The 10,932-nt window shown below is 32.8% G+C and overlaps 2 protein-coding genes across 4 annotated transcripts in view; one reads left to right on the top strand and one right to left on the bottom strand.

The window, feature by feature from the left end:
- The first annotated feature begins 9 nt into the window (after positions 1-9).
- Positions 10-5,440, top strand: LOC107038768 (regulator of microtubule dynamics protein 1). Its single transcript, XM_015258024.2, has 4 exons — positions 10-465; positions 2,368-2,556; positions 3,179-3,427; positions 4,453-5,440. The coding sequence occupies exons 1-4, from the start codon at positions 376-378 to the stop codon at positions 4,798-4,800; spliced, it is 876 nt and encodes a 291-aa protein (XP_015113510.1). The 5' UTR covers positions 10-375; the 3' UTR covers positions 4,801-5,440.
- Positions 5,441-6,610: 1,170 nt separating this feature from the next.
- The window catches only part of LOC107038764 (protein Wnt-7b), an 89,865-nt gene continuing 85,543 nt past the window's right edge, over positions 6,611-10,932 (bottom strand). For all 3 annotated transcript variants that reach the window (XM_015258017.2, XM_015258018.2, XM_015258019.2), the window contains exons 7-8: positions 8,992-9,307; positions 6,611-7,299 (exon numbers count right to left, since the gene is read on the bottom strand). In XM_015258017.2, coding sequence (XP_015113503.1) covers positions 7,148-7,299; positions 8,992-9,307 — 468 coding nt within the window. In that variant the 3' untranslated portion in view covers positions 6,611-7,147. The remainder of the gene's footprint in view (positions 7,300-8,991; positions 9,308-10,932) is intronic.

The raw sequence follows: 10,932 nt of genomic DNA, 5'->3' as shown, positions 1-10,932 counted from the left end.
CTGATGAGAACTGACCCTCATATTCTAGGAAGTACCAAAAAAACTTGTTGATAAACGGTGTCATCGTAAGGTGTAAAGTTCTATAGCTGACGTTTGATTTGACGTCTCATCGTGTGTTACTACGAGTCGGGGGACTCGAGTGGTGCAGTAATAATTAAAATATTGTGACATTTCAATATTAATGAGCTTCGATGGGTGATCAATCGTCGGAGCAATCGAGTCTCGAAAAGTTCAGAAAATATCTGTGAATTATTGTTGATTCAATTTAATTGTTGCTTTTAGGAATTAAGCAAGTGTCGACATTTCCTGTCAATTGAATATCGATTGTCATTCTTAATTAATCATTAGAGTGCATCAGTTTGAAACTTTGCAACTATGGTGATTCAACGAATTTTACGTCTGGTGGGGCTTTGCCGAATTCCGCAGAGAACGTTGACACTGCAAGTTATGAGTGCGGCGTCAAAGGTATTTCATTCGATATTTACGCGTGTGAAAACATATTGAATTTTCGTACAGGAACTCCTGTAAGATGATTTCATAGAGAATTCGTGTATTTTCTAGTGGACACAGACACCCAGAAAAATAATCTTTGTTTGAATTTTTTTATTCATTTCAACAAGATTTTTATCGTAAATTAATAAATTCGTATATTTAGGGGAGGGTAGGGTAAAATGGACACTGTAGACTTTTTTAAAATTATTCATAACTCAGAAACAAATGTATCAATAGAGCTCAGTTTAGGCTCAACACGAAGAGAAATAATTGTTCTTTGTATTGAAAAAAAAAGATTAAATTTCATCAACATTTCAACCCGTCACTAATATTTTAAAAAAAGTCAAAAGTGTCCATATTACTCCAACTTCACCTACTTTAGTGAACAATATTTTAATGAGGTGAAATATATATTTTATCAATTCGAAATAAATTCCCTAATCGCATGAAATAAATTATTTATTTGATTCCTGATATATCAAAAGTCGAGGGCTCTCCCTTTAATGAATTTTTAAAAAACGTATTGGTAAAAAAACAATCTATAAAGTTCGGGCAGAATTGAGGATTTATTATTAAGAAATAGTGGGACGAACTGAACTCTTTATACCTTTTATCAAGTCATCGAATTGCGGGCGAAATGTCAAGAGTAATTCTCTTAATAAAATGTTGAACAATTTTTAGCTGAAATATTGAATAATTTCCTGAATTAAGAGAATTATTTCTCTCATGAAAAGTATCACGTATGGCAGAATTTCACAGAAAAACCTAGGGAATTCGCTAGACCATTGTATTGGCTTTCTATTGGAATGCTCCATAAAAATATTCTATAGAAAAAATAAAGAAAAAAATATTTCAATAGAATCAACCAAAAATTGATAGAAAGTTCAATACAAATCCAATAGAATTGTCTAGGAAATGCGCTAGGTTTTTCTATCAAATTTTTTCGTGCGTGATCAGTCAGTTCAGTTGTGACTCAATCGATGAATTCATTTTTTAGTTAAGAATATTCCTAAAAAGGCCAACAGTACATTTCACCCGGTTTTCTCTGGATGTAAAAATCCTTTTTATGTTACTAGACCCGATAAACCGCGATCCTAATTTCGCTTTGCTCAAAACACAAAATAGATTACATCTACAATTTTATGTAATGTGATTATAATAAACTCACATTCGTCAGGAAATTTTTAGACCTAATGATGAAACCCGAGTCGAATATTAGGACCTGAATTCCCCCTTGAACACCTATCATGAGTAGGATGACCAGGATGAAGTTAGGGTGTATTTACATTCAGAAAGACCCCCTGGTTTCCGCCTGAACGTGCGAGTTATTTCCAAATTCCGAGGGTTCAGGAGGAAAACAGGTGTGTTAAACCTATTTATCGCCTGCACCCCCTAAAATGTTTTTCACTCCATCCCTCCTGGAAAGAACCTACAAACCCTTTCGAGGTATTTTTTAAATATTTTTAATACGGGTGAAAATTAAGGTCATACTCAAGGGTCATATATAAGGGTCAAAAATAACGGTCAGAAACGACAGTCAAAAATAAGGATGGGAATTTCAGTAATTTTCACCGCAAACAGAAATCAACAAAATAGTGAGCTACTCAATCATCCTGGCTATCAGGGTTAATTCAGGGGACTTATGATTCCTTTTCATTCGACAGGAGGAGAAGGGGGAAAAAAATATCAGTTGAGAAGGGTTTTTACGCCCTTAGGATGAGGCAGGATCATATAAGGAGTTATTCAGGATGTATAGGATGAATAAAGGAGGAAAAAATATCTTAAGGAGGTAATAGGGGGGAATAAGGTCCAGATATTCGACTCGGGAATCTGCTATTTTATCAAAGTATTCTACCTCCTATCTCATTTGAATAGTTTCACAAACGTTGGACGCAAAGGAGTTTACTGTCAGTTCCGACGATATCACTCGCGTTCTTTGGTTCAGCGAAAAAGGACGACAGCAAGGAATCTGTTACGACAAAAAAAGTTCTTCTCGCCAAGGCTGACGCTCTTTTCGAAAGCGGAGAATATCAGAAGATTTATGATTTACTCATCAAGTACCGAGTACGTTCAATTGAAAAATTTCCCCTCAATCATTTTCTTTTCGAGATAAACGGATGATAAATAATAGTATATTGTGCACCAAGGGCGGTAAGTCATGTTTTCCCTGCTCGAGGGGCACATGCTATTTTTTAACACGCCTGCGAAGGAAAGTTTGTATTTTGCGTTCCGATGAGCGGGGGGAAAGTGAATGCTTTCCGCTCAAGGGTGGTAAGTTGTTTCCAAGAAAGGAAATTACTGATTACTTTCAGCTAAAGGACGGAAAATCAGTACTTTCCTCTTTTTGATTGATGAAATGATTAAAAAATTGCAATTTTTGAAAATTACAAGCATTTTCTACAAATGATTTATAAACAATTAATTTTCCACCATAAAAATCATTTATTCGGAATCGTAACAAATTTATTCATATCCAAGTACTAATTACTTTCCGCCCGAGGGAACAACTTTCCACGCTAGGGTGGAAAGTACTCATTTTCCTCCTTCTCATCATGAAGCGAAGTACGAACTTTTCGCGCAGGTGTGGGAAAAATGTAATTTTTCAACTATTGTCCTTCAACACTTTTCTACCGATGTCTCTCCATTTCATAAGATCATTTCCTCTCAATTTTTATTACTTCTGAAGGACAATAAAGATGTCGAGATTCTATGGAGACTGAGTCGAGCCCTCTTCAACCATTCGAAAAGTGCTAGCGATGTTGAAGCCAAGAGAATGGTCTTCGAGGGCTACGAGATCATCGCGGAAGCTCTGCAAATTGATGATAATCATTGGGCTGTCCACAAGTGGATGGCAGTTCTCTCAGACACCAAGAGCGAGTACGAAGGAATCAAAGCCAGGATTAAGAATTTAGTAACATGCAAAGAACATATGTTGGTGAGAAAGCTAATTCCAAATGTCCAAATTCAGTAGATCTAACTCAACTCTATGACGATTTTCTAATATGTATATACTCTGAATCAAAGAAAACGAAAGCCTTGGGATTCTCACGCACATCCCTCTATTTCAATACAATTTTTTAATTTCTAATTTTTCAAAATTTTCATTTCCTTTTACTTATATTTTCAGACGTTTCTAAGAAAATTCTCAAATTGAATTGAATGATTTCGTTTTTCTCTTTCATTATGAAATTGATTAGTGAACATTAAAATCATAACAATAAATTGTTTATGAAAAAGGTTGAAGTTACGAAAAACTGCAAATTTTCAACCATTTTCTACAGCTTCTTCAGGAAGTAGAACGTCCAGTTTTTCCTAGATTTTTTAAATGTTTCTTCACAGTTCAAAATTGGAAATAAAATTCAAATTTCCAAACTTCAAATTATAAAATCTGATTTTACTAAAAAATTAAGTCAGTGAATATGAAAAGTAGAATTGTCATGTTCATATGAATTAAATTCGATTTATTCAGTTTAATTGATGTTTTTTAAAATAAAATCAATTTTGGGTGAAATTTTAATATGGAACAATTTGTTTCGATTTCAAAATAATGATATTTCTCTTGCGAAAATTGATTATTGATGGAAAATATTGATTTTGAAAGATTGAAATTAAACAGCAACTAAATCATTCCAACTTTTTTGTCATTATATATTCATTTTTGCTCTAAATAGTATATTACGCAACAAGTGCGTAATGGGTTTTTTGACATAAAACTATTTTATGTCATAGGGTCCAGAATCCGCGATTCTGCCGAGCGAAGCGAGGTTAGAATCGCGTGATTCTGGGCACCTATGGCATAAAAAATATTTTTTTTTTTTTTTTTAAATTTCGCTTACTTTTTAAATTCTCAGAAATAAACAAAAATCTTTAAGTGCAATTGAATTACCTCGTTTTGTTTTTTCATTACGTAATTGATTAATGAACATGAAGATTCTAACATCATTGTATTATCCACTTCAGAAAGCTGCTGAGTTGAATCCAAAGGACGCTACAATCCTCCACATGCTGGGAAACTGGTGTTTCGGTGTAGCAGACATGCCTTGGTACCAGAGAAAAATAGCATCAGCTATATTCTCAACAGTCCCCTCCTCCTCGTACGAAGAAGCACTGCAATACTTCGAGACTGCCGAGAGAATCGATCCCTTGTTCTACAGCCACAATCTCTTATTCCTAGGAAAAACATATTTGAAATTGCAGAAGAAGGATGAAGCCTTGAAATACTTGAAAATGACTGCGGAGTTTCCAGCTAAGAATGATGAGGACCACAAGGCAAAGTTAGAGGCTACGAAGATACTGGGGACGATCTGATTTATGGACCATATCCAATACGTGTCCTAAGGTGGCAATTATGAGAACTCTGATTTTCTAAAGATTTTTATGTTCATAATAGTCTAATTAATTGCAATAACAGCACAATTACCTGTTTTAAGGCTGAATAATTCGTGAAGATAAAATTTGATATATTTATGGAAATTTAAGAACTGAATTTCTCTTTGAAGGAATTGAAATAATAAAAGGCTCCGAAAATTGTTCGCTTGGAAATGTTTTTTACAATTCTTTTTTATTAATGGCGAAAGGAAATCCACTTGTTCTGTGAAAACAAGTAATAATTTATCGAATTGAATAAATAAAAATGAATACAGAATTGCCAGCTGGGAATAATAAGGACCACAAGGTAAAGTTAGAGGCTACGAAGATACTGGGGACGATTTGATTTATGGACCATATCCAATACGTCTCCTAAGATGGCAATTATGAGAACTCTGATTTTCTGAAGATTTTTATGTTCATAATAGTCTAATTAATTGCAATAACAGCACAATTACCTGTTCTAAGGCTGAATAATTCGTGAAGATAAAATTTGATATATTTATGGAAATTTAAGAACTGAATTTCTCTTTGAAGGAATTGAAATAATAAACGGCTCCGAAAATTGTTCGCTTGGAAATATTTTTTACAATTCTTTTTTATTAATGGCGAAAGGAAATTCACTTGTTCTGTGAAAACAAGTAATAATTTATCGAATTGAATAAATAAAAATGAATAGAGAATTGCCAGCTGGGAATAATAAGGACCACAAGGTAAAGTTAGAAGCTACGAAGATACTGGGGACGATCTGATTTATAGACCATATCCAATACGTGTCCTAAGTTGGCAATTATGAGAACTCTGATTTTCTGAAGATTTTTATGTTCATAATAGTCTAATTAATTGCAATAACAGCACAATTACCTGTTCTAAGGCTGAATAATTCGTGAAGATAAAATTTGATATATTTATGGAAATTTAAGAACTGAATTTCTCTTTGAAGGAATTGAAATAATAAAAGGCTCCGAAAATTGTTCGCTTGGAAATGTTTTTTACAATTCTTTTTTATTAATGGCGAAAGGAAATCCACTTGTTCTGTGAAAACAAGTAATAATTTATCGAATTGAATAAATAAAAATGAATACAGAATTGCCAGCTGGGAATAATAAGGACCACAAGGTAAAGTTAGAGGCTACGAAGATACTGGGGACGATCTGATTTATGGACCACATACAATACGTGTCCTAAGGTGGCAATTATGAGAACTCTGATTTTCTGAAGATTTTTATGTTCATAATAGTCTAATTAATTGCAATAACAGCACAATTACCTGTTCTAAGGCTGAATAATTCGTGAAGATAAAATTTGATATATTTATGGAAATTTAAGAACTGAATTTCTCTTTGAAGGAATTGAAATAATAAAAGGCTCCGAAAATTGTTCGCTTGGAAATGTTTTTTACAATTCTTTTTTATCAATGGCAAAAGGAAATCCACTTGTTCTGTGAAAACAAGTAATAATTTATCGAATTGAATAAATAAAAATGAATACAGAATTCCCAGCTGGAAATAATGAGGATCACAAAGCAAAGTTAGAGAAATCTCATTTAACAGAATTTTATACTCATATAATAGTCTAATTAATTGCAATACTAGTACAATTACCTGTTTTAAAGCTGAATAATTCGTGAATAAGGATCTATACTAGAAATTGAAATACTTATCCAATTGTTCAGGAATTTTGAGAATTTTGGAACTGAAATTCTCCTTCAAGGAGTTGAGAAAATAAAAAGCGTCAAAGATTGGTTCAGAATTTTTTTTACAATACTTTTTTATTAATGGCGGAGGGAAATCCATTTGTGGTTTAAGTACAAGTGATAATTTATCGAATTGAATAAATAATAATTTATATTCGTATATAAAAGTTCCGAGGAGGGCACTTGGTGATTCATTAAAAAATAGCTCTTACGATATTTATAATTCATTAATAGGTACATAATCGACTGAGTAATTGATTTTTATGAAAATCATCGCTTCCAATGTACAGCCCACAATGTCATGTTTCAGTGCCTTCTATCCATCGTTTGCGCGTAAACTGGCGGCTTTTAATAAATTCTATCATTACGAAATCGTCAGCCCACTCGAATGCTGAATAGAAAGCACTATCAAGTCTTCTTCCAATCAACATTTCTTAAGTACATATTCGGGTTAATGATAAATGATGAATAAACGCGAATCACTGGGGACGGTGGAGAATATATAGATAACTGTGAGTCTCAATAGTCTTTCGTTTTGTTCGACTTGAATAGTTGTTTTTCTCCATTGGTTATCCTTCTTCCTTCTCCCATTTATTTGCACGTATATTCTTCTGTACGTTCTGTACACGTGTCGCAGTGGACACGACAACACCAGTGAAATTTACATCTGCATTGCCAATTTCGGGTGTACTGGTGGGTATTGTAGCCACGACCACAGCACATCAGGTCACATCCATCCGTTCCTGTTGGGAAAGAATAATAATTGGGTGAGAATGATAATTACATTCCTCAATTACAATTTTTCAAGTACTAATTTAATTCAAGGATTGAAGCAGTGAACACGAATAACAGAATTGTCACGTCCATGTGGATTAAATTTCATTCATTCATTCACGTATGAAAAAATTTAATAGAAAACTTTAGTACATTCACTAAAAATTTTATTGACATTTTCTAAAAATTCTATGGGGATTCTATTAAAATTGCAGGGAAATCTCGTTAAAATTTTAATTGTTTTTTGGGCAGATTCTATCAGATATTTGTTAAGGAAAAGTCAATAGATTTAGATTTTTGTGCTTAAATTTTTCTCTTGAGTTTTTTTCTATTAAAATTATTTGGCACAGATTTCTCAAGTTTTTTCCGGTATATTTTTTGTTTTGGATTACAGGATCCGAGTGAAAAAAACTTGGAAAATTCATGCCCAAGTTCTTACAAAAAAGAGTCCAAGAGAATATTCATATAGAAAAATTGAAATCTAGTGACTTTTTTCTATCCAATATCTCATAAAATCAGCACAAAAACAAATAAAATTTATTTTTAACGTGAATTCTCTACATTTTTAATATAATCCCCATAGAATTTCTAGAGGATTCTAATAGACTTTTCTAGCGAACTCGCTAAGTTTTTCTGTTGAATTTCTTCATACGTGTTTAGTTGATTCTTCTTGCATGAAATTCATTGAGATTTCGAAAAAAATATCTATAATATTAATATTATATTTATTTATTTATAATATTTATAATCGATTATTTATGGAACAATCTTCAACAGGTCTTGAAAAATTGCATTTTGTCAAACTCTCTCAGAAAAAGATCTCCTAATTAAAAATGGAGAACCAAATTTAGTTTTTCAGAGTTCGAATCATGAAGTGTAACGTTATCGAAAGTTTAAATCAGTGAATATGAAAAACTTAATTGTTATGCTCATATGTATCCAATTCAACTGATCTAATTTAATTCATTTTTGGTATGAAATAGATTTTGAATGAAATTCTGAATGTTGAAAAATTTGTTACCCTTTCGAAAAAATGATTTTTAGGTTGGGAAATTGTTCACGGAAAAGGTTAGAGTCTTGAAAAACTGCAATTGTTTAATCATTTTATAAAGCATTCTCAGGAAGTGGACCTTCTAATTTTTTTCCAAATTTGTGAAATGTTTATTCACAGTTAAAAATGGGGAAGCAAATTTACATTTTCAAATTTCAAATCATAAAATGTAACTTTATTGAAGAATTCAATCAGTGAATATGAAAAATAGAATTGTCACTTTCATATGAATTGAATTTAATTCATGTGATTCAATTGTTTTTTGCATTAAATAGATTTTGAATAAAATTCTGTACGTGAACAAATTTTCTGATATTGAAAAAATTATTTTCAAGGTAGAAAATTGATTGTTTGTGACTAATATTGATGCCTTGGAAAGCTGGAATTTTTCAACCATTATTAAAGTCTCAATCAGTAGACTTTCTAATTTTTTCCATATCTTTGAAATATTACCTCACGGTTGAAAATCAAGAATTAAATTTTGACCTTTCAAGTTGAAGCAATAAAACTCTAGCTAAATTTCAAGACAACCCAGAGTCAAATTAATTTTAAATGGACCGCCCGCAGCAGGGGTGGCGCTAGTAGTTATGAAAATGAAAATATTCGTCACCTTTGCTTGTGCGATTGCATGCTCTCCCCACCGTTCCAAGACTCCCCTGGGCCAGATCAGCTTCGCAATAATTCGGTGATTGCTGAAGAAACACGAGTTCACTTCGCTTAGGTATCCTCTTCTGACTCATACCCGCACCCCCATTGACCTTGGATCGTTTCAGAATCAAGTGCGGCCTCCGGGGTTTCCCCGATTTCTTCACTCCGCCCCTCTCAATTTGGCTATTAGAGGTATCCTCTGGGTTTCCCTGAGTCTTGGCATCATTGCCGAGAATCGGCACTACCCTGGTGGCCGATTGGTCCACATAATCTGATTCCTAAGATCAAAGTCAATTATACTTCATTGTACTGAGAGAAAAAGCGATTGAAAATCACAAAAAAGTAAAGGACACAAAAAAATAAAGGACTTCATTCGAGAAAAATTCAAAAAATTATTCCATTTTCTAGAAAATTTTTGGAAATTCTGAATTCAAGAAAATTGTTGATTTTTCTAGAAAAGTAATTCATAACACTTTACGTATTTTTCAACAATTACGAGTACTGATCGGGTCACTTTGAAAAGTGATTCAAAAATGTCCGTTCTGAGTAATAAAAAAAATTATTCATTAATTTTTCACTCATCACTCATATTTATAATTGACTGAATTTTTCTTTCTATGTATCATCCATTTTTATAATGCATTCATGAGTGTATTTAATGCAATTTAATACATTTGAAATTTGAATGAAGAAAAGAAAGCTTCTCACAACTAAATGAGATGCGCGCGTCTACTCTAGTTACTGATTAAAGGAATTAGTTTCGTGATTTCGTGATTACGTCGTTTTTCTCTCAATTTTACTTCCTGAATCGTTTCAGTTCATCTTCATGTTCACTTCGATTTCAATGAACAGAAGAAGAAAACGAAGATAGTACATGCAGAGACAAAGAAATCGCGTTGGTGGATATGAGCTAGAGTAATTTCTTTCGATCCACATGATGAAGAAATACCGGTTTAAGTGCATTTATAACTACGTGCTATGAATTTATTGGTATGAGTTATTGTCGAGTAAGCGAATTCCCTTTTTGCAGAGAGTACTCAAACGTCTGAAGACAGTGTATTCGAAATTATGCACTAGCGTATTAGCATATTTAAAATTGAGCCCAACGCCCACGAGTATATCCAGGGGAGAACGATTCTGCACAGAAAATCGGAGGAATGAAGACAAATTCAAATTAATTACTCCTCATACATCTATTTTACGAGGACTAATTATCCACATTATATAGAATAATGTGGATATTTTCTCATCTACATCAGCGGAAAATTTCTTCGGGGACATTCACAAAAAAAATGATTTTAATCCGTATAAATAAATAAATTCAATACATGATAAATAATCAATTTTATAAACAATAAATAAATAAATTTCCATTAAAATAAATATGTGAGCTCATCAATTTTTAAAAAACATATTACTCACATGAATAGAAAAATTTTAAATGAAGATTTGGATTGGATTCAAAGACGTCATTTCTCTAGATGCAATAAGCGAAACAAAAGCAAATTTGGCGTAACAAAAGAATTAAAAATTATTCATTCGCTTTTTAGAAAGAAATGGAATTTCGATGACAATTTCCTCAATTCTGATTTTGACCAATCAGAGTGCAGTATTCGGAGTCACGTGACGTGTTTCACACTGATAATTTCCCTGCAGCCGGGGAAATTATCAGACTGATAATTTCGCTGTAGCCTGTCAATTGTTTTCTACGAATTTGACAGATATTCCTCACATTTTGGTGAAATGTGTCCCATAACCACGAACACTGCACCCTGATCGGCCAAAATCAGAATTGAAGAAATTGTCCTCCGAATACCCCTCGACCTTCAAAATTCATCGGATATTTCCTTCAAGTTTTCCTGCATATCAACGATCGGGATCAGCTTTGCAATAAAATCTTAAA

This window comes from Diachasma alloeum, unplaced genomic scaffold, assembly GCF_001412515.2.
Source record: "Diachasma alloeum isolate Michigan unplaced genomic scaffold, Dall2.0 Dall_scaffold_00288, whole genome shotgun sequence".
In the NCBI taxonomy this organism is placed as follows: Eukaryota; Metazoa; Arthropoda; class Insecta; order Hymenoptera; family Braconidae; genus Diachasma; species Diachasma alloeum.
Note: the sequence above shows the minus strand (reverse complement) of the source record. Positions and strands in the feature narration are given on the sequence as shown.